The sequence below is a fragment of the Erpetoichthys calabaricus genome, chromosome 4, assembly GCF_900747795.2.
Source record: "Erpetoichthys calabaricus chromosome 4, fErpCal1.3, whole genome shotgun sequence".
NCBI classification, from domain to species: Eukaryota; Metazoa; Chordata; class Cladistia; order Polypteriformes; family Polypteridae; genus Erpetoichthys; species Erpetoichthys calabaricus.
Genome location: NC_041397.2, coordinates 244,904,593 through 244,929,249, shown reverse-complemented (window position 1 = coordinate 244,929,249; position 24,657 = coordinate 244,904,593). Strand labels below are relative to the sequence as shown.

At 39.2% G+C, this 24,657-nt stretch overlaps 1 protein-coding gene across 1 annotated transcript in view; it reads left to right on the top strand.

Annotated features, from left to right (window-relative positions):
• Nucleotides 1–3,459: 3,459 nt before the first annotated feature.
• LOC114650728 (interferon-induced GTP-binding protein Mx-like) overlaps nucleotides 3,460–24,657 on the top strand; it is a 74,352-nt gene continuing 53,154 nt past the window's right edge. The window contains 2 exon segments of the mRNA XM_028800537.2: nucleotides 3,460–3,620; nucleotides 22,411–22,497. Of these exon segments, the coding sequence (XP_028656370.2) occupies nucleotides 3,564–3,620; nucleotides 22,411–22,497 (144 nt within the window). The 5' untranslated portion in view covers nucleotides 3,460–3,563.

The following is a 24,657-nucleotide window of genomic DNA, read 5'->3' as shown; positions in this document are numbered from 1 at the left end:
GCCAATTGAAAATAGACACAGAATATACAGTAGATTCACATTCTCACATCAGGAAGTTTTTCTATATTTTTTATATAAATCTCACCAAAATGTGGCAAATCATTGTCAGGATCTTGCAGTGTTTGGTGCATTTTTCAATCATTCATATTCTTTTTCTTTGCGTTTGCTTGCAGTCTCTCCTTGCTGTCAGGGAGAAAAGATGCCCTCCATGGCATGGTGTCATAATTTGGTGGAGGTGTGTTGTTGTTGGGCATAGGCATTTGTTCTTCCCAGCCATTTTGGCAAAAAAAATGCAGATCTTGCAGCAGAGAGTCTATCATTTTAAAATTCAGTTTCTTAACTCCATATGCCCCAAGAGGTTTTTGGCATTATTGCACCTAAATTTCTTATCTAGCAGCTATGCCACATCCACTTCAAAACAGGTCCTCCACCTGGAGCTAAGCACGTTAAGCCTTGGGCAGTACTTGGATGGAAAACCAACCAGGAAAAGCTGAGGTTGCTGTTTTAAGAGGTGCTGGCGAGTTCACCAGGGGACGCTCACCCCGCAGTGAGTGTGTGGATCACACTGCAGTGATGGAAACACTATGCTTTAAAAATGGTGTCGTCCTTCAGATGAGACGTAATAATGAGGTCCTGACTCCGTCTGGTCATAAAAAGTCCCTGGGCATCCTTCATAAAGAGCTGGGTGTATCCTGATGTCCTGGCTAAATTGCCCACCATGGCCTAGTCATTCTGGATCCTTTAATCATCCTGTATCTCTAATTGGCTAAATGTCTCTCACCCTTTCACTACTTAATAGCTAATGTGTGGTGAGTGTACTAGCGCAATAAAGACTGTTGTTGAATCATCCAAGTGGATTCTACACATTAGCGGTGGTGAAGTGGCTCCCCACTCAATATATGAAGCAGTCCGAGTAGTGAGAAAAGTGCTATATAACTGCAAATAATTTTTATTATTATTACTAACCTAAAAATAAACCATTATTTGTTTATGAAATAGAGGAGCTGCAAATGGCTGGAAAGTAGTGAGTACAACACTCTAAATTAAAAAAAAAAGGTATATGATTAAAAACCTTTGTTACTTTAGGGATTTCTCTCCAAAAAACTGGATTTTACCGTACATAAATGTATTATTGTGGGTTTCTGTAGGACTTACCAAGTCTGTTACTAGGTTGGTCTACTCTTGCACTTTAGGATTAACAGACATACAGATACACATAGCAATCCTATAGACAAACTCTCAGGTGAAAGCCATTTAATCGTCAGTCACCCCGCAATGTTCCACTTACAACCCCATCACATTCTTACATAGAATTCCTTAAACAGACAATGGATCTTAATACATCTCCCAATATTATATAGGAGTCTCTACTTAAGAACTTTGCTATCACCAGCACTGACAAACATGCGGGTAACATCATGACACAATTAAAAGCACAACACTTTAGGTTATGCCACTTACCTAACCAAACAATATGCCCTGCTCTTACCGCAGTTGTCTTTCTTTTGAGGAGCGACCTCTTTGCCTTGATAACCTTATGAGCAAGTAAAGAGGTGAACTCCTCCTACAGGTATCTTCATTTTCAATTTATTGTTTCAATCACTCTAAACACAAGAACAAAGTATAGAAAATGTAAAAGCAAAGTGGTTTTTTATCACGTATAATAATATTAAATAGAACAAGATATAATAGAAAATAAAACTTACAGTCTGGATATAGTTTTTAAAAAATCTTACGGAAAATGTCAAGGATTGGAAATTGTTCTGGGGCAGCTGAACCAACACAACGGCAAACATCAAAATCAAAATGGATGCAAGCCACGAAAACACCTTTTGAACCGGGAATTCATATCGTTCAGCCCATACAGCCACTAAAGGGGGGCCTGATCAGTCACCAGGGTAAACTGCTTACCCCACAAATACGTGCCTCCAATGCCCACTTGATTGCCAAACATTATTTCTTGATGGTTGAGTAATTACACTCCCTGGGAAGCAATTTCCTGCTTAGAAATGTTACTGGATGTTCTTCCCCATTGAAACTCTGAGAAAGCACCGCCACCAAACCAAATGCACTCACATCTGTCTATAGAATGAACTCCTTAGAAAAGTCCGGATTCTGCAGAACTGGGAAGAAAGACAAAGCGGTCTTTAAGTCAGAGAAGGACCTTCCACAATCATCAGTCCAGACATTGATCAATCCAGATTCTTTCTGCCCCTCATTAGGTCAGTGAGAGGGGCAGCTCCATATGCAAAATTCGGAATGAACCTTCTGTAATAACCAGCGACTCCGAGGAAAGCACATAGCTACTTCTGTGTTTCTGGGCATGGATATGCAAGCACCGCACACACATTGCTCAACAGTGGTCTAATCAAACCGTTTTCCAACAGAATACCCCAAAAAATATGTTTCCAACATACCCAATCTACACTTCTAAGGGTCAGCTGCCAACCCAGCCAGCCTCAAACTGTCAAGCACTTCTTGTAGGCAGTAGAGATGTGACCTCCAATCGTTTCTGAAAATAACCATTTCATCAAGATGCACTCCAGCATACGCAGAATGTGGTTGCACAATATACTGTACACGAGAGTGGTAAAATAAGGCACATACTCCTTGTGTCTGCATGGATTTCCCTCCAGGTACTCCAGTTTACCTCCAAAAAACATCTGTGTAAGTTAACGGGAGAATCTGAATTGACCCAGTTGATCAAGTATAGGCCTGCAGATTTTTTGGTCCTTCTGTCTTGTATTACAATACAACCTTTCATTTTAAAATGTGGGTTTAGAAAATGAATGAATTTGGTATGAAAAATACTTACAAAGTCCTAAATACTTCAACAAAAAATAATGTAATGCTTACAAACGCATTTAGGATTAGTTTATCACACTTTATTTACCTTATCAGTTTACTCACTACTTACTGAATACTATCCTAACAGCCTGATGGTTTGAATAAATGAATATTATTTATTTTATTGCACATACTGTTGTAAATGTATATTGCATGAAGTGTTGTATTTTAACATTATTGTATTCAATGTGTAGTTCCAAAGATCACCTCTTGCAAAATGAACATAAAATGAACATAATTTAAAAATTTAAATATTTTCCTACCCCATATAGGGATAAGAACGGAAGAGTAACTTTATGTGTAACAAGACTAAACGCTTGAGCATTAACATTAAATATGGCAGGCTATAAAGGCCAATGTCGGGTACAAGAAGAGAAAATGAAAATTTCAAAATTAAAACAAACATTGGCATGGCACATGTAACCATAAAGGAATTTATCTGCTGGTTTCGATAAAAGTATGAGACAAAACAAAGTACATCGTCAGTGGTAACTTAAAAAAATAATGAGCACCTTCAGTTTACCATGGGCAAAGTCGATAATGTCCATGACAGCTCCGCGGATAATCGAATGACAAATGACGTCGTGTGCACAGCCAAACCGGAGAAAGCGAAACTCATCTCAGTGAAAGCATTCACGTTTTCGGTTCCTAGGAAATAAGTACTCTGATTACAATGCAAAACTGCCACAACGTCTGAATTCAAGGAGCAGTAGGTGATGTGGAAGAGCAACACTCCTGTTATTATGAAGCGCTCTGACGATAACCATCACGATGTAAGTTGTTTTTATAGATTTTACCAAAGGATTATTTGTACAAGCGCTAGGAACTCTATGCAATAGTACATTTTGTAATTTCAAGCAGGTGCTGTATATAGTGGAATAGTAGTCGTTGAATTTACACTAGAATGTTACAAAGTTTGCTATTTAGGAGTTTCAAGGTGATCAGCAGATTTCGATTAAACGCCCTTTTTTCATGAAGCTTAAATTTTCCATTCACGAACATCAACGTTACGTGAATGACAGATACTGTCAGGGTCCAAGTGCAGTAAATTGAGTTAACTTGCTATAGTAATTGTGCGTTAATTTGGCTCATTTTTAAATGTTCTTGTTACTCTTCAGAAGATTATATAACATATTACTTGAATGATGTAGCGGGTTAGCCCTTTATGGATGTAACAGTAAGCGAAGCAAAATGACGCCTTTTATTGGTATCTGAGTACTGTAGATTAAATTGGAACACTCTTTCGAGGCAGCTCAATCTCAGAAGAGGAGGGGCTGCCTCATATAATCTACTCAATTTGCCAATAAAAGGTGTCAATTTGCTTCATTTATTTTATTGTACATAAAATCTGTGCCTAAAATAAGAACCAGCTTGAATGAGCACTGGTACGGTAGACACCGGCGCCCATATAGTAGAGTATGTAGGCACACCAGGCAGGATGTTCAGGTTTGAACCCTCAAACAGCCGTGCTTGGTTATCGTCTAACATCACAACGCAGAATAGGCAAATCGGTAATTCTAGTGCGCCTATTCGCACTGTTACGGGCCACGGAATTGCCACCCAAACCAACAAGAAAACTACTATACCGGGAAAAGTCGCGCCTGTCCTCGAGTGGCCCCGTGTCGGTGTTCTGTCGATTTGGACTGCCTTGTCGAAATAAGCTACATATGCAAATATTTATAAGTTTAAAAGAGAAAACGTCGAAATGAAAATGAGATTTTTATGGTATTACTCGCCATCTGACAAAATTTTTCATAGTTCGTTTTACAATCACAATAAAGATGGAAAAAAAACGAGATTAAAATGGGAAAGGCATTGGATTGAGCCATTGGATAGGTTTTCTCCCAATAGCTTAAAAGACAATTAATTTTGGTAGTGTCTGTTTTCATTAATTTATTTATTTAAGAAATGTACAGTATGTATTAACTGTTTAGAATAAATGTATAGGTTCCGTGGTTCGACAGAACAAGGGTCACACTGGTGGTGATCGCTGCATTCTTCTCCTTTCGATACCTCATAACTTAGGACCACTTTTTCGCGATCCCTTTCTTCCGCGTTTCAATCGTCCTGCCCTTTCGTTCACTCCCACACACGCAATACTTCGGCTATACTCATTCAGCTCCTATTATCCAGCGTGGTTTCCTCCAGATCTCCTGCCACTGTAAACACCGACCCTCTCAGCTCACCTGATTAAGTAACCCGTGTCACGGGGTGCCCAACGATCTTCAGGAAGATGTGGAACTGGCGGAATGCTTCGATGGAGTTCGCTGTCAATTCGGTGGCCATCTCCACGTTGTTTGTGCAATGTCCCTGCTTCAATAATACAGTTAATGAAGGTTCGTGATTTCATAAGTGCTTCAGTCTGTTGGCTGCAACAGTATAAAAATAGCCTTTATTAAGGTACATTTTTATTTACCCGTTAGCATTTAGGCTACTGTACAGTATTTGGTTTAAAGGTCTCCAAGCTGTGGCAATATTTGAAATGCGCTTCTGTTGTAATGTAGAGAGCAACAAAAGGCACATCGCAAACTTCAACACTGGTGCAAAGTTGTTTTTCAACAATATCGTTCGTGTTTATTATTATTATTATTATTATTTGCCTTTACCAACGGTTGTTCTCCTACAGTAAAAACCGGTCGCCAAAAAGACCCGACATCACTGATTCCAGATAATGCATTGGGTGTTATTTGTGTGCGAATTAGAAAGCAATATAACAGCAGCTGAATTTGCTTTATATTTCAAGCATTAACGTTCGTCGCACGTCTTTCCGTATTCTTTGACCAACATGAAAACAAAAATTCACGCGCCTCAGATCGCACTCACTTTTACTTGATTTCACTCGCAGCTCTCCACGTCTCACCTGCTGTCTTTTCTCGGGTCTGAGCTAGATATTCCGTCTCCGTCATCCCCGAGATGATCCTCGCTGTAAGTTGCCACCTGGCCACATCTGACCCTAAATTCCCCTGCCAACCCCTGAACACCGGAATACTTCATACAGCATGTGTCAGACATTGGATCCTTGACTCCGTCCTGCAGCGAAGGGTACTTGTCGTTCCTCATAGAGTTTACTTCGCCGCAGCTTGGGGCGTGGCTACAATTTTTTTTTCTTCTGACAGCGAACACGCACCAAAACCCTATTGGTATTTGGCTCAGCCAATAAACATGTTCTTAAGGTTTTACATAAACGTTGAACTCCACCCAGGGTTAGCTCGTCTTCATTGCAGCACACGTACTGACGACCATGGGGGTATTTTTCGTACGTCGCTTAAATCATCCGAGATCAGGTGCCTCATCTTGGATAAGTTTATGCCAATGACACTCATCCGGGATAGGTCAGTTTTTCAAACGCAGCCGTGTATTAGATTAGTCTAGATGGATCTAATCATACGAGATGAATGCGCGCGCCCGCGCTGAGTGAAAAACCCATACTGTATATATTGAGTCTAGATCAGCAAGTCTTTGATAGGCTGTAACAAAATGACGAAAGAACGGCCGCATTTTTTTTTTCACACACGCGGCGCAAGACCTTTTTTTCGAAGGACAAGAAGAATTTCAAGATTTAATATGCACAGCGGTTAACACTGCAAAAGCAGCCCAGACCAGAAAAGACGGCTGGCAAAAAGTGGCCGACGAATTAAACGCTAAGTACTGTGCATTGTACTTACTGAATGCAGCGTTTCATTTCCTATGTGTCAGATTAATTATTTCAGAATTTAATATGTCATAATTCCAGATCAAACGTGAGCACAAGGAGAACATGGGAACAGGTTAAAGTGAAGTACGAGAATATACTTCAAATTGGTAAATATTGGTATATAACTATTTAAAGAATTGTTGACATAAATAATCATATAATATAAAAAAACATTCATTTTAAAGCTAATAAGAAGGCAGACAAGCAAAAAACAGGTGGAGGTCCACGCGGTCCAGACCTAACCCCTGCAGAAGAGTTGGCTCTCCAGCAAAATGCCCATCGCTCTGTTTGTGAGGGCATTCCAGGGGGAAGCTCCTCCTCAGAACCAGTGGCAGGATGCAGTGGTCACTTCGTTTCAGGTAAAGGATGCTCATTGCATATATTTGTCCTCCATGTGTGCCATAGGTATGTTCCATATAGCCCTCTTTTTTGTTGGGTCATTTGCAGGGAATGTCATATCCCTAGAACCTGTGTCTGACCAACGACATATTGACGAAGGTCAAATATTTGATGAAGACACTGTGTCTGATTATTCATCAGGAGGAGAGGTACATTTTCCAAATAATGTTTGATCAAACTCCACTCTGATCAGTCCCATGTGTCCCAATCACTTTTGGAAATCCTGGGTAATGAGAATGTTAGGCTGATTGAGATTCTTCATGGAACTGTGGGTGTTTTTGCCTGTGTATTACCTACCTGCAATGGCATGAAATGCCTCTTTTATTGTCTGCACACGCAGGTGTCCAGGAAACACTATGAAAACCCGAAGGAAATATTTCAGAGCCAAACAGACTTTACGAATTGCCTGGCAAACTGCACTTTTAGTTAGATTTTTCCACATCGCCTACAGTATATAAAAAAGTGCCGCTTGTAAAAAACCTCACAGCAATGCATACTGTCTGTGTGGTTGTGAGAGCCCGACTTCACCTAGTTTGACTTCGAATATAAGGTGCTAATAAATCTTTGAGGTACAATATTTCCCCTCGGCTAATGCGGTATATTTCGAAAAGAATTTCCTCCAGGAGCAATAAAGGATCTTGCCGATCGCGCAAAACCCTCTCTATATGAAATGCTCTTCTTATAATTTGCACACCAATATCAATTGGTCGCTCATTCATGAACGGCGAAGCTATGACTGGATGACTTCCACGCACCATCACTGATTAGTTTACACACGTAATCCTTGTTTACGCAGAACAAACCTGCTCCGAGCAGGTTTGAGGATTAGGATGTGTTGCTATGACAACACTTCCAGCAAAAGTTTCGAAAAACCGACAGATCCAGGATCAGGCCAAATCGTCAACAATTACATCCGGCTAAACGACTAATCCATGTACGGAAAATACCCCCCATCTCTGTAACGTCGCAAAAAACAAAAAAATGCTATTTGGAAACGGTACCAGACAGAGTAGCTTTCTTGGTGAAAACGACTAATCAAATAGTTTGTGATATTTTTAATGACTCACGAACAAATATTTTAAATGTCGATATCAAAAACAAATTAGAATAATGTTAAGAATTATCACATAAAAGAGAGAGAAGAAATATTAGAATAACTAGCCATTGTAGGCACGCAGCTAATCCGCTTTGACAATGCTGTCAGTCTGCACACTACTACAGTATATTTTAAATTATTATTCTTCTGTTTTATGAGTAGGCAGATCTGCGGGTGGAATGCTACAGTGACTTTAGAACGTCAATTCTGTTAATGGAGCACTAGCGTTTAATTTAAGCAGCAAGTTCCTTATTTTATTGTCATCTGTGCATAGTTCAATGACATTCTTACTTGAACTTCTTCTTAGTACGGAGACTTTAATACAAACCCATCAAAACATGAAGACATTCACAAAAAAATCACAGAATGCAATATACAGTATAAATACAATCACACACAATATATAAATATATATGAAAGGGCAGGTAAAGTAATTGTTTTTGTGACCGGAAGAACAGTGACCTGTGGTTAGAAACTGTCCATTAATCTACCAGTGCAGATGTAAATTGGTTCTGTACCATTTGCCAGAGGAAAGGAGTGAAAACAATGTAGTATGGCTGAAGTGCAAAATTATACATTGTTGCTTTTCCAAGACAGCATGTGTTATATATGTTCTGAACATTGTGTTTATGGTAGTGTCTTGCCTTCACCACCCTCACAAGTGCTTTGTATTCCTGAGGCGAGCAGTTGCCATATCTATGCAGCCAGTGAGGACCTGCAGAAGTTCATGAGAACTGACAGAAAAATGTTAGCTGTCCTAAAATGTCTCAGGGAATAAAGGCATTAGGGAGCCTTCCTTACAAGAGCTGAAATATGTTGTACCTACTTCCACTCATCATTGATGGTCAATCCAAGAAATTTAAAAAATTACACCCCTTTAACAGCAACCCCTTCTGCTTTTTGTAGTCTATGATAGTAGTATTAGCCCTGCGGCTTCTGTCAAAATGATTGATGAGTCAAGCCCCGCCCCCTTTGGATTGACGTCATAAACTCCTGCCCCCTTCCGGTTTTCCCGGATGGAAGTCCGTCACTTCCGGGACCCTCACCCATCCTGTTTTTTACCCCAGGAAACGGCCAAGATTTTATTTGATGGATGGGTGCCCCTCCTTGAACCCACCCCACCTCTCCCGAGGACAAGTTCAGGCATGTTAAGGAAGAATCCTCGACATGTAGGGGCAAGTCTGTAGCAGATCCTGTCGTCCACACATCTTGGTGGTCGCAGGCCTTCTGACTTAAGAGTTTCCTGCCCACGGTCGGTTAACCCTGAGGACGCCCCCTTCCGCTTCCCAGCCCCTAGAGGAAGAGACCGCCCACACACACACACACACACCGGATGGCCATCATAGTCATTTTGACTCTAACTCCAGCCCCAGGCCAGTCCTTGATCATTTCTCCCCGAGGACAGACAACCACACAAATGTTTCAGCCTGTCCATTCTGCCTTATAGCCATTCCTGACTCTAGTGCTTTGGGTAAGAAAATCTCTGTATCTATTATTTAAAATGTCTATCTAACCTTTTATCGATCGCCTCCACACACACACACACACCAACATGTTAAGGAAGGGCCCCTACCATCCAAGCCGCTTAGGGCCATTCCTGTCTCTAGTGCTTTGGGTAAGAAACTCTATTTATTTAAAATATCTATCTAATCCTTTATCTAAGTCAAAAATGATTTCTTCACCTCACAGACAGTCTCTAAGCTGAAAAAGCCTTTACTTCACCCCGCCGGGTGCTGTCAGGCTGTCTGTCTAGGAGCAGGCTGCCTGTAGTTTCCAAATACAAGCTGCCGGGTGAAGCTAGTTGGAAACACAGAGCCTCTTGGAGCAGACCGCTGCGCGTGCACGCAGAGAGCAGGCAAACTTTCTGACCACGCAGCCCCAGGAAACTGACATCCCCCAGGATGCATCCTTCGCGCAGAGTGCTTTAGCCCCTACCCCCAAGGCTACGAGCCTCAGGCGCTGCGTTCTCAGCGCATGCGTATTAGGAGCTAAACCCTACGAGATGTAAAAGTTTTTTAATGATAACGAGATCGATATAAGATCTGTAAAATAATAGGCAACAGGATCCTTTTAAAGAACGTTTGAGACGTATAAATTCAACCCCGGAGTTATATATTTAAAAAAAATTCCCAGCCAAGTGAAAGAGTCTTAAGCCTTTGGGAGCTCACAAGCTCCTGTTGGGTACCCTGATCTTTAAGACCGTATCAGATCGTTCGGGGCAGTGTGAAAATGGTCTCACTTTGTGATATTAAAAGATTTCGAATGCTTACAAAGATGACTTTTAAAATACGGATGTAAACCCGAACAATACACGGATGTCCACGGTCATCAGCTCTGACAACCTGAAGCTAAGGGGGTGGGGGTTTAGCTATTAGGCAGGCTCAATCCTTATGCAGACACAAAAGATGTTCACACATAATTACTTTAACATACGGTTCAGTTTGAAACACACTTAAAGTGAGGCCAGACATTTGCTAAAATAAATCTACGAATCACAGAGGCTCCTTTTAAAAAAATATAGGACTTTTCGGTGTCCGGCCAAAGGTTTAAATGTAAGTAATTGTTTCAGACTATTCTGCACAGAGCACCAACAGTCAATATAACGGTAAGACCTACTCATAATTATTATAAGTGTTAAACGAGTATGTTTTAAAACGGAGGGATGAATCCTTAATATTAATATTTCCAAGTTGACTCTCCGGTAATTCCCTTTTAAAAATATTTGTTTACAGTGTGCAGGAATTATCAGCATGTTAATTACACACAGCGCATGTGTAGGAGCGTGCTCGTGTGTGTATAAATTGTAGCATTTTATATTTCTATCTCTCTATCTACGTGTATGACGATTAATGTACAATGTTCATAGGACTGAAGCAAACAATATTAGTTTTTTCTCTTACCGAAACGGGCTTTACAATCAGTTAAGTTTTGCCTCGACGTCTGAAATTCAAACAGGTTCTCTCCTCTCAGAATATTCAGGCCTGGTTTAAAAGAGCAGGCAGGGTGTGTAATAGCTTGGACATAAGACATCAGTATTCTGAACTATGTACACGTTCGAATCAGAATACAGCGGTAACCGGTTGTTTTAAAAAAAAAAAAAGCCTGATAACGAAACATTTATGCTTTATAAAAATTCTCATTTGGACCGCCGGCTGGAGACAGATTGACTGAACCCTGAACACGGACCCAGGAATTTATATCTTAATACACAGGGGCTCTGAGATCAGGCTGTCTGTTTTTATTTAAGTCTTTAGATTTTAAAAAGTTTGCTTGCGAGTGTATTCATATTTATACCCGCAATCCTATTAAACTAGTAATGAAAGGAATGGACGCATTTAATAGGGGTCCGAGAAAACCTGTATTACGTACAGGTAATAATAAATGGTCATTTTCAAAAACAATACTAAAATTCAGAGAGGTTTTACCAACCACTTCAAAAACAATATTACAACTGAACAGCCTGTTTAAAAGCCAACAAAAGCCTGTGATATCACCGGTACATTCAGTTCAGACACTTCATCTGATTTTCCATGTCATATACCCCGTAAAACCCTAAAGGTCCATCAGACCTATCCGGTACAGAAAAAAATGGTGTTTAGAGAAAGCATCGGCTATTTACCGTATTTTTGAGTAAGAGGCTTCGTCCGTGTTATGAAGTCTTGTACGTTGTACAATCGACTCCATAATAGACTGTTCATTTTTCAGTTCATCAGCAGTATTTTGTACAAAGGCATGAATCTGGTGAAACGGCCGAAAGATATTGAAACAGTCCAGAGTCTTGATGACCACACACCTGAGCCACGGTTTGCGGAAAACAGACAGCAGCTGCTGAACCGGTCAGTCTCAAACTGACACGTAGTCCGTGTCTGGTCGGATTGGTCTATTCAACATCCTTGACAGGTACTTTTAGGTACTGATCCATTATTATATCCGGCAGAGCCGCCATCCAACTCTGGCCCAGCTTCAGAGCCTTTTGAAATGTTTCACCCAGGGGCCGTCAGTTTTTTCAAGGGTCATGCCCGCATAATCCGCATCCTTGGTTGATATTTTCCAAGAGGCCGGAGCCTCTACCAGGTTGTACACGGCCTGGCCTGAATGGCTATCTCCTCAGCCCCTGCTAGGCTCCCCGAAACATCATTAGCAGGTACAAAAATGTCAGGTACTGCGCAGTTCTCCAGGAAACTATCCGACCCAGATATATCACCAGGGGCAGGTAACGGAGGCTCAGGCTCCTAGATCTGGTCACTTGAAGGCATAAGAAGGTCTGGCCTAGAAGGCTGGTCTGGAGGCTAGCTGTTAGGCGAAGAGTCCTCGGAGTCGGGCACGATAGCCTCACGTCAAAACAGGCCATCGTAGGGGCCCGTCTAGCCTGTAGACCATCATGCCTGATCAGGAGCATAGCCTTAGTGGTGCTGATTGTTAACCGTTCAAAACACATCATTGAAAAAGTTGTTTTATAGCCTGGCAAATCCTGTCCGCTTGGGGGCGGCCAAAGACTCTTTGAAAAGAGTGTCCCACCCCACCCGCCTGATTGGCCCTTCTTTGTGTCAAAAGCATTTTGAGGGATGTCGGTCCCACCCCCCTGCTTGGTCCTGTTTTGGGTCAAGAGCGGTTTGATGGATTGTCTCTTATTCATGTTTGTGAAATGTACTTCTACATAAAAAAAAACCTAAGGTCTCGGGAGTCTGGTCATTGTGAATTGTTAATACAGAGAAGAGAATACAGAACACACGCCGCACTTGTCCTATCTCTTCTGAAAAACACTTGCTGAATTTTGAACATCACGTACTATGGTTGGTTAACACTGTGGACACATGCCCCTTAAAGATTATAGAATCTTTTGCATTCTCCATTACAAGATCCATAGCACCTGCAGAAAGTCTGACAATTAAGTGGAGACCCTTAGTTTGTCAGAATCCTCTGGGTAGAGCCCAGGTCCATATTCTAAAATATCTTATATCTATTTAGTTAGCATGTCGGCACGGATCATTTTCAATATATGGGGTTTCTTGTCAAAAGGTTAAAATAAAATAGAGATCCAAGATATCCCTAATTGAAACTGCAACATTTGTTATTAAGTGTATAGGTTTGTCTTGCTTTCTCATTCTTAAAGCTGTATCAAACTATGGTTAATTTCAAAGCAAAAAGCATCCAATCATTTTGCTTATAACTAAATTAAATAAACAGTACCCAGTGCTGGATAATATACTTAACACTAACTGATATCATTAAATGGTACTTCTGTGTTTTTATTTAGTTTTAATATTACTTTTGCAAGCTTTATTTAAAAATTAACTCTTTAAGACATCTTCAGATTATTCCAGACTCTACACGTCAAAAAAAGCTTATTATTTATTTCAAAAAGGTTTCTTTTCATGCTGGTTTTGTCCCCATATCGATGTTTTTTATACCTTATGACAGTTTTCCAAATTGTAATAACTCCTTTATAACTCCACTTTTTCATGTTCTTCCTGACTCTGGAGGAACACAAGCCCAACTTTTAGTGCCGGATAAGGTCCTAACAATACCAGTCTAATGTTAATTAGCATCATACTCTCAGATGTTAAATAATGTTTTGCCCAACTCATTGCAACTCCGAGGAACGGGCTAAATAGATGACCATTTAGCTAATAATATACTGCAAAACAAGTAGGTTCAGTTGCAGTGTGCTGTGAGTTTGGGTTGATCCCTTGTTGATCCGTTCTTAATATGTTTTTTAATTTCCTATGCGACTTAGTGTTTGTAAATTTAGTTTTTTACTGTCTTATATTTCTGATACTTGCTTGATGTGGATATGGGCGAGTCAATGTTCCATTTTGGAATAATAATAATAATGTCTAGCTTAACTCTGCCCTTGACCATGATCACCGCACAAACCCCGGGCCTTTGACTCGTAATCAAGAAGAATGCAACCACTTCTTGACTCTTGGAATCACAGTTCAAACTTACATCCCCTTCACCCTGAATGCGACTCAAACAAAGGATGGTTTTTTCACAAACAGATGGGGGGAAAGACGTTTTCAAGGCTAGATGTCCTATGTAACTTGGACTACCTAAAAGAAAGAATAAACCTCACAGTTTTAGTAAACTTGTAATCCTTGTGCTAACACATATCTTCTTCTATAATAATCTAACGTGGCAGTTCGTTTGTCTGTCCAGGATTTTTAAATCACCTGTAGCTCGCAAACCTATTGACTTGAAATTTGTTACACATATACTACGTGATGGCTACTATCCGCTTTCGGGTGATGATTTTATTATTCTTTTTATTTTATTGTTGAATCAACTCTCGGCACCGCGCAGCAGGGCAGCTGTGCTGCGCATGCGTGAGAAGCAGCGGGCCGCTAGGGTGGAGAAAAAAAAGAGCTGCTCAGGAAGCAGCAAACCCCTCATCCTCTGAGCAAACGAATGCTACACGTCCAGAGAAAGAGGAGGAATAATATGAATGCTCAAGTCAAGTGTATTCACTGCACGTTATCGTGCAGTACGCCGTTACTGGTAATAGATATTATGTAACTATTCACTAAAACATTTTCCTTCCTGATTTGCCTAACATGTCCAAAATAAGCCTAATCAGCCCTGTAGTGTATAGGCTTATATAACGTACTATAACCATTCTTATTTTTTCAGGGGCTTATAACTACGGTAAACTGGAAGGCTATTACCAAGCAGTTAACAGAATTTCCAAAACTTTGTATTATACAAAGCCCCCCTGAGTATCAAAGTGTTCATAGCCTGATGATGAAAATGCTGTTTTAAGTTAAAACCTGAACAAGATAACTGTTTTCTATTCAACATATAAAACGTTTAGTAAATAAAGAGAGACTAAATACAATTTATAACAAAAATGGAACACCGTTGGACAGCTGAATAACCGAGCAAATCTACTTTAACTTGAAGTGTTTTACAAATCATCCCCTACACAGTGGTTCTCAAACTGTGGGGCTGCCCCCCTAGCCCCCCTACGTAACAAAAAGAAAACAAGAATCGAAAATATGAAAAATACATCTATTGAAACCAAAACAAATTAACTCAAACTACATTCTGATACTAGAAAAATAAATACAGAGTTAGATAAATGTCGATAAAAGTTAAGTAGGTACTGTATAATAAAACATGCTTCTATGTTATATCATTACTTAAAAAGAACAAATTGGTATTAGGGGCTCCTTTCAAAAAAAAAAAATAACGTTAGGGGACACGATTACGTATTTGCGACCCAAGTTTTCATAACGCAGTTTTAATGGTTGAGAAATGCTGTCCCAACAAACTAAAATCTACAAAGAGGAAGCCCCCAATTGCCTTGGTGAAATGGATCCAAAGCTTACATGTTGTTTGAATTGGTAAATTCAGAGCTTTTAAAAAGAGTAGTCTGGATTTTTACACCATATGATTAAGTTACTGTCACAGAAACATTTTCAAAGGACTGCTGAAACTTATAAAATGTAGGTATAACAGTTAAAGAGAATAATGATTGGGGTGTAAGCAAAATGTTCTGATCCACCACAATAAGGTTTACTGAACAAGATGGAAAAAGGAGGTACCAGATTAAAAATACAAAGTGAAATCCTGACTAGTACCGTGTTAATATATTGGATACTCTGTGCCTGGTAAAGTATCTTAAAACATACCCCAGTAACACACACACTCAACCCTCTGCTGAAGAAGGCTCGTTGCACCGTTTAAAAACTCTACGATAGAAAATTACCGTTAAAAACCCTTTTAAATCAGAAAGGAGGTTTTCTCGGACCCCTATTAAACGCGTCCATTCCTTTCATTACTAGTTTAATAGGATCACGGGTATAAATATGAATACACTCGCAAGCAAACTTTTTAAAATCTAAAGACTTAAATAAAAACAGACAGCCTGATCTCAGAGCCCCTGTGTATTAAGATATAAATTCCTGGGTCCGTGTTCAGGGTTCAGTCAATCTGTCTCCAGCCGGCGGTCCAAATGAGAATTTTTATAAAGCATAAATGTTTCGTTATCAGGCTTTTTTTTTTTTTAAAACAACCGGTTACCGCTGTATTCTGATTCGAACGTGTACATAGTTCAGAATACTGATGTCTTATGTCCAAGCTATTACACACCCTGCCTGCTCTTTTAAACCAGGCCTGAATATTCTGAGAGGAGAGAACCTGTTTGAATTTCAGACGTCGAGGCAAAACTTAACTGATTGTAAAGCCCGTTTCGGTAAGAGAAAAAACTAATATTGTTTGCTTCAGTCCTATGAACATTGTACATTAATCGTCATACACGTAGATAGAGAGATAGAAATATAAAATGCTACAATTTATACACACACGAGCACGCTCCTACACATGCGCTGTGTGTAATTAACATGCTGATAATTCCTGCACACTGTAAACAAATATTTTTAAAAGAGAATTACCGGAGAGTCAACTTGGAAATATTAATATTAAGGATTCATCCCTCCGTTTTAAAACATACTCGTTTAACACTTATAATAATCATGAGTAGGTCTTACCGTTATATTGACTGTTGGTGCTCTGTGCAGAATAGTCTGAAACAATTACTTACATTTAAACCTTTGGCCGGACACCGAAAAGTCCTATATTTTTTAAAAGGAGCCTCTGTGATTCGTAGATTTATTTTAGCAAATGTCTGGCCTCACTTTAAGTGTGTTTCAAACTGAACCGTATGTTAAAGTAATTATGTGTGAACATCTTTTGTGTCTGCATAAGGATTGAGCCTGCCTAATAGCTAAACCCCCACCCCCTTAGCTTCAGGTTGTCAGAGCTGATGACCGTGGACATCCGTGTATTGTTCGGGTTTACATCCGTATTTTAAAAGTCATCTTTGTAAGCATTCGAAATCTTTTAATATCACAAAGTGAGACCATTTTCACACTGCCCCGAACGATCTGATACGGTCTTAAAGATCAGGGTACCCAACAGGAGCTTGTGAGCTCCCAAAGGCTTAAGACTCTTTCACTTGGCTGGGAATTTTTTTTAAATATATAACTCCGGGGTTGAATTTATACGTCTCAAACGTTCTTTAAAAGGATCCTGTTGCCTATTATTTTACAGATCTTATATCGATCTCGTTATCATTAAAAAACTTTTACATCTCGTAGGGTTTAGCTCCTAATACGCATGCGCTGAGAACGCAGCGCCTGAGGCTCGTAGCCTTGGGGGTAGGGGCTAAAGCACTCTGCGCGAAGGATGCATCCTGGGGGATGTCAGTTTCCTGGGGCTGCGTGGTCAGAAAGTTTGCCTGCTCTCTGCGTGCACGCGCAGCGGTCTGCTCCAAGAGGCTCTGTGTTTCCAACTAGCTTCACCCGGCAGCTTGTATTTGGAAACTACAGGCAGCCTGCTCCTAGACAGACAGCCTGACAGCACCCGGCGGGGTGAAGTAAAGGCTTTTTCAGCTTAGAGACTGTCTGTGAGGTGAAGAAATCATTTTTGACTTAGATAAAGGATTAGATAGATATTTTAAATAAATAGTTTCTTACCCAAAGCACTAGAGACAGGAATGGCCCCCAAGAGGCTTGGATGGTAGGGGCCCTTCCTTAACATGTTGGTGTGTGTGTGTGTGTGGAGGCGATCTCTCCTCGGGCTACAGGCAGAGGCCTCCTGCTCCGAGACAGACAGCCGGACAGCACCCGGCGGTGTGAAGTAAAGGCTTTTTCAGCTTAGAGACTGTCAGTGAGCTGAAGAAATCATTTTGACTTAGATAAAGGAATAGATATTTTAAATAATAGAGTTTCTTACCCAAAGCAATAGAGACAGGAATGGCCCCCAAGAGGCTTGGATGGTAGGGGCCCTTCCTTAACATGTTGGTGTGTGTGTGTGTGTGTGTGTGTGTGAAGGCGATCGATAAAAGGTTAGATAGACATTTTAAATAACAGATACAGAGATTTTCTTACCCAAAGCACTAGAGTCAGGAATGGCTATAAGGCAGAATGGACAGGCTGAAACATTTGTGTGGTTGTCTGTCCTCGGGGAGAAATGATCAAGGACTGGCCTGGGGCTGGAGTTAGAGTCAAAATGACTATGATGGCCATCCGGTGTGTGTGTGTGTGTGTGTGTGTGGGCGGTCTCTTCCTCTAGGGGCTGGGAAGCGGACGTCCTCAGGGTTAACCAACCGTGGGCAGGAAACTCTAAGTCAGAAGGCCTGCGACCACCAAGATGTGTGGACGACAGGGTCTGCTACAGACTTGCCCCTACATGTCGAGGATTCTTCCTTAACATGCCTGAACTTGTCCTCGGGAGAGGACAGCAGTACTCTCTCTTTGAAACGTACTAACTCCCAATTCCTGTCTTTACTTTTCTTTCTCAAAATACCCAATTGCCACACAATCAGCTCTGTAATAGACGTTAAGCCATCTGTAAGCTTAGAACGCCGATTCTTCAAATCTTTTAAGGAACATTGAAATATCTTCGTAGTACATGTTTAATTATTCTATCCATCCAGTGTTGCGCCAGTCCCAGCAAGAATACAGCATGAGGCAGGAACAATCCGTGAACGGAGCGCCAGCTCCTTGCTAGCGCTGCAACACCGTGTTCTCACGTTTCTTTATTGACAATATAGTTTATTGAAATTAAGTTAAAGTTTTATCTGTATAATACAGTATAATAAACATATTTTGCTGCATTTCATCTTAAAAATGATATTGTCATCATATGTAAATATGCACTTTATAAAGTGGCTCATGTTGCGCAATATTATAACTGTATCACAAGTTTACAGTGAGGTAATTGTACTTATAAGTACAAACAGTTCTACAAGGAGCACTTGATGGACTGATTGAGTGTGTTTATAGTTCTTGGGATGAAACTGTTTTTGTAGATCTGTGATTCACACTCAGATACAGTGATATAAATACTCCAAGTGGTGCACTGAGAGTAATATGGAAAAAGATGATCCGCTGTGGCAACCCCTAACGGGAGCAGCTGAAAGAAGAAGAAGAAAGTGCAGTGAGAGTAACAACACTAAAGCAGTTATGGTATTTGGAATAGTTTGACCATTCTGTGGACCATTATATTGTTACAGGTTAATTACAATCAGATGCATTAAACTTATAAATGATATGCGGTTAATTTCAGTGTATTTATAAAGCCGGTCAGGGATTTGGATCTAAAAAAGAAAGGGTAATCACACAGGAACAGTAGCACTGCTTTGACGCTGGGTGCCGCCAGTCTGCAAAACCAAGCGCAGAACTTGTGTACGACAGGGTATGAGCTACCGTGGAAATGTGCGTGGCTTTACGCCAAGTTTAGGTTTTATACATCGCGATTTGAATGTGGAAACGTTCTTACGCAACATTTTTGTGCGTACACACCGTTTGTACATGAGACCCCAGTATTTTTTTGTGCGTAAGCACATTTCCGCTTTGTCTGTACATCATGTTATATTGTGAGTTCTACGCACAGCGTTAAACTATTTTAATTTTCAGCAAGTAATTAACCATATTAAAAAAGAGTAAAATGCAATAATTTCAAAGTAAATTATATTTCATGTTGCGTTAGAGTTATTTGTTGCATAATACAATTTCGTTCTGTTTGGCTTTGAAATTAACACACAAATATTTTTTAAACATAGTTTTAATATAAATGGCATATCAAGATCTCCTTTGTTGTGTAATGTTATCCACGGAAGATGTACTATATTACCTTTCTTGGATACATCCTTCTTTCTACAGTAATTTGTGCGGTGGAAGACTGCGTGGTTAATGGTTAACGGTTGTAGATATTCTAAGGGATATTGTAAGTTGATGTTTTCATCTTCCGCACGATCACCACCAACTGTTTCAGCATTGTCTATTGATATGCATTTAACCAATTTGCCGTGTAACCGATCAACATTTTTGGCGTTAATTCTTTTGACTTTATTGTTTCTCGGTGCTAGGATTGCCCATGTACTCATTTTTTCTGTTGATAATCCTTCATGATGAAATTCCTCAATAAGATTTGGACATAATATGTCTTCTTTTATTGGAAACTTAAAGTGAGGAAAATGTCAAAAATTTATAAGAGCTGAGAGAGCAGAAACTGTGGCTGTCAAAAGCATTCACACGAATGAGAGGTGAGAATACCGTGTGCGTGGTTGAATATGATTCAGAGGAGGGCGTGACTTGAAAAAATCTAATGGCCAGTCTTGTCTCGGGGGACTTGAAAAAATCTTCCAAAAAGTCTTGTCTCGTCATAGGATTTTTTTATATAATAGAGAGATATGACTGAAAGAAAAACTTAAGCAGCAGCAGTTAGTTAGTCATTTGGTTTATATACCTGTGTTCTATTTTGAGGAAACTTTGTTGTAAAATCTTCAGACAGCTGTACGTGTCAAAGTTCAGCAGGCATAATTGTTTTATCACATCCGTGTGGAATGCTACAAATGATAAAAGATTGAACACGTCCACTTACTGAGTACACGCTGTGAATCATTTCAGTCTGTTTCCTGAGGTGGTAATAAGTTATTTAATTTCTTATGTGACTTTGAAAAAAGCAACAACTAAATCACAAGCCTTATTAGTTCTTACAAAGATGACCTTTTCCAAACCAAACTCGATATAAACCTGGTTTGTAAATGCAATTTTTTTTGCCAGAGTATGCTGAACTGAGATTCTGGAACATGACATGGTGGTAATACAGGGGGATTCTGAACTCAACTGAACCATTTTAGGCAGATTCTCTTTTACTTCCTCTAGGGTTTCCTCCAGCTCTAGAAAGTCTTGATTACATCCTTCTCTTCACAAGTAAACACATTTTTCTGCACTTACTGTACTTACTTCATGTTTTGAAAAGACAGTGGCCACATTTCTTTTATTTCTGCTATAAAAGGTATGTTGTCAATAACTTTGTGCCAAATGTTACACTTTTTTCTAACTTAAATGCTGCTGTTTAGTTCTTTCTTTTTTTAAGAAAAGGGAGGGAAATTAAATTACAGGATAATCAAATAATAAAATAATGTTCAAAGTGGTCTACAACCTTTAATCTTTATATTAAATTCCAGATGCCCATCTCTTTTTAAGGCTTCTGCCATTATAGTCTCATCTCTTAATTCTGTACCCGTCTGTGAGTTCATTGAGATCAGTTGATGAGTTTTCAAAGTTTTTTTGAGTCTCCAAAGTTTTCTGTACCATGAATGTAACTTAACTATTATGAAGGTTAATGGATTTTTAAAAGTAAATACGCATGAATTACTTCTGCAAATTCAAAACAGTCTTCCAACTGATCCATGATTTTTCCCAAACTTTTACCAGTACTAGAAACACCTTTGGCCTGTTAACATCAGTGATACAGTAGCAAACTGAGATTTAGTGCTGTATGACATTAAAACATTTGCAGCCTCCAAAGAGGATTTTTCATAATTCTGTAAATTGGTTTAATGCTTAACCTTCAACCTATTTTTATCACCATAAAAAGTGTTATCTTTTATTTTTTTATCGTCATTTTTTTCATCTCCATTATCACAAAGGGTGATCTTTTGTACCACTAGCTATTAACATCTGGAAGAAGGTAGATATAAAATGGACCATAAGGGAAGAGTTTGAGCAGAAAATCTTCATGCTGATGCAAACAGTGCCTCATATTATAGACACAGGTTCATCTATGGTATTATTATAAAACTAGCTAAAAGAATTGAATAAGATCCCTAGATTTAAAATTAATGTTAATAAAAGTGCATTTTTCCCCAATTAATTTTCTGGCACATCAAATCAGGCTTGATAACTTCTCACTGATTGTATCAAAGCAATATATATATATATAACTGGATATAATTGTTACAACTAAAGTTAGGGTCTCTTTTTGGTAGAATAATGGAATAAATCAAACAAGATGTTCATAGATGTTTTGTTCTCCATATTACTTTTTTTTATTTGATACACTATTAATCAGCCAGGAGAATCAATTCTATTGCTGGCTTGCATAAGTCCCCAAAATGTACACCTGCTTGGTGTAGAACCTTCCTGCACTTAACTTTCTTTGTGCACTCTGCTCTGTTCTTCAGACAACATTAATTATTGTCAATTCAGCGGCAATCCAGTGGTTAACATTTACTAAAGATATGGAACCAAAGTAGGACACATGTTATTACTAAAGCACACGGTGAAGGGCAGTTTCTCTTAAACAAGTTTTCACATTGATGTGGGGCTACGTTGTGGTGGAATTCATTGCATAGTATGGCCAGCTTTCAGTTAAAGTAATTGAGCTCAGTTTCAAGTTAGTTGTCACGTTTAGATAGCAGCATAGATGCAAAATTTAATTCTGTTTCAAAACAGAAATGTTGCAAGCATAATTTGTGTGAAAAATATTCTTAAATAATAAAATGCTGTGTTTAGAATAAAGTTTTGAACATTGCATCCCAATGTGAAACTTAATCTTGTTTTTGATATTTATTGCATTTTAGACAACTGATAACATGTCACGCTCAAAGAAGATGAAAATGTCTGAACCACTGAAAGTCAGCTCCGTGGTGACACCAATTGTTCATGAGGTTGGCACTTTGTTATTAAATAATGACTTGATTATATATTTTTTTGTGTGTGTTAGATATGAGAGGTGAAATATTTAGTTTAACGTGTATATAAAAATGTGCTGATATACTGTATATGTCCTTGAACCTCTGTCTTCAAGTTTACTGCTTGCCCAATCATTTCAATCATATGACCTGCTATCAGACAGAATATAAAGCACATTAGAATTCAAACTATGCACTTTGCATCCTCTTGAAGAGTATTATTTAGCATTTTTTATTTTTCATCACTTATTACATGTTTTGTTGAATGATGTTTATAAAAAACTATCTTTGCTTATTCAGCAGGACACATTTTAACTCCTACAGAGAGGCTATAAAATGACTCCACGTGACTTTTGCTAGTTTTTGTGCATCTCTATTCAGTTTTTGTAGCACAGGAAGATGTCTGCAGACATTTTTTCAGACACCTTAACAAACCTGATAACCATAGTCTACAATGAATTGCCTGCTGTATTATTTTTCTGCCCCTCTAGTCTCCCTCTAATTCACAGTGTGTATTGTAGCGTAAAAGTGTTCACAAAAGCTACTTTAACCTCGAAGGTTCTTTTATGTTGGCGGACAAGGTAATACTGGAAATGTCTAAATTATTAGTCTTGATTTACATGTATGCTACTGTTACCTATGTTATACTCACTCATCACTTATGTTTGAAACATTAATACCTTAGGAAGGTCCATAGAGACACCTAAATCCTTCAGGTTACCCCTTGAAAGCGCTACCCAGTTCAAACAGAATGAGCTCAGCTTTCGCCACAGGCATAAAGGACATACTCCAACAAGGCCTGATGGCTACCTTTAAAAGAGCTAAACAAATAGCAGATATGCCAAAAAAGCATACAGGGGAAGATACTAAACAAGGCAAGTTTCAGTGAGGAATTATTGAAACTTTAATTATCATTTACATTTATTTGCAGAGAAGCCAGGCATTAAATACTAGCAGTCAAAAGTGAAAGAAAAGATACCACCTGAATGACTTAAATCAGTGTCTGAAACAGTAGGCTTTGCCTTAGCATAACAATGTGAGATATGTATGTAATTTACAGCATTTCACATCTTCGTACAGGCAGACACACACCGGTTAGTTTGCCTGAGCTTAAACATACTTCTTCTTAACTTTTGGTTTACATCTGCATATTTCCCAGAGTTCTCTGTATTAGCAATAGTTATTTGCATCCCAGTATTCAACACTGTGTTAAAGTACATTTCTTAAAAATGTCAAACTGTTTAGACGATGGTTCAAAAGAAGAACAGATCTAGCAGAGCCCTTTTCTGAAGCGGTTTCTTCTAAGACATTTCCCTTCCTCGCTGGCCCTCCAAACATTTGTCTTCATTCCACTTCCCCATTTGCATCTAATCCTCCCTTCAGCGACCTTCCCTGTCAGCATGATCTCTTTCTTCCCTGTCAGCTAACTGGTTCGCTGTAAATTCTTGGTTAAATTAAAGTAAATTTCTATAGTCTTGGTCATACAGTTTATTCACTACAACTTATCTGAGTAAAACACTCAAATGAAATATGAGGAGTCTTGTTTTATAAACTAAAAAAAAAACAAAACTCCATTACACAATGTCTACAAGTTCAGAGTAAATTAATATTTTTAACTTACAAATCCTTCTGATATCTTTGGGACAGTTTACTACCAGCTAGTTTCCTGCCTTTGAACTTGAGCCCTGATATGTGTAACATGAATTTAATTATGACGTATTAAATAACAGTCCTACCAATGGCAGCTCCCCTGTTACTGCAACTCAGCTGATATGACCACTGATCCCCGCTAACATTTATATTTCCTGCAAACTCTGCACCTATGCAGATGAAAAAACAGTAAAAAATTATTCTAAAGGGGAAAAACTATAAAAGTTGATGTACTGTGCATAACTGGCAACCATAATATAAATGTTAGGAGTAAATGTTGAGTTAAAATACAAAGAAAATGTTTCCACACCAGACAACAGACAAGATTCCTACAGTATGTAGAGTAACATCCTACCACGCTCGTACGACATCATGATATAGCAGAATACAGAGATGTTCAAGGGGCAGTTAGATTTTAAAGCCACTATAAGTCACAGACATTTATTGACCCAATCTGTCCATTGTTTCCTTTTCACTCCTTAGTGC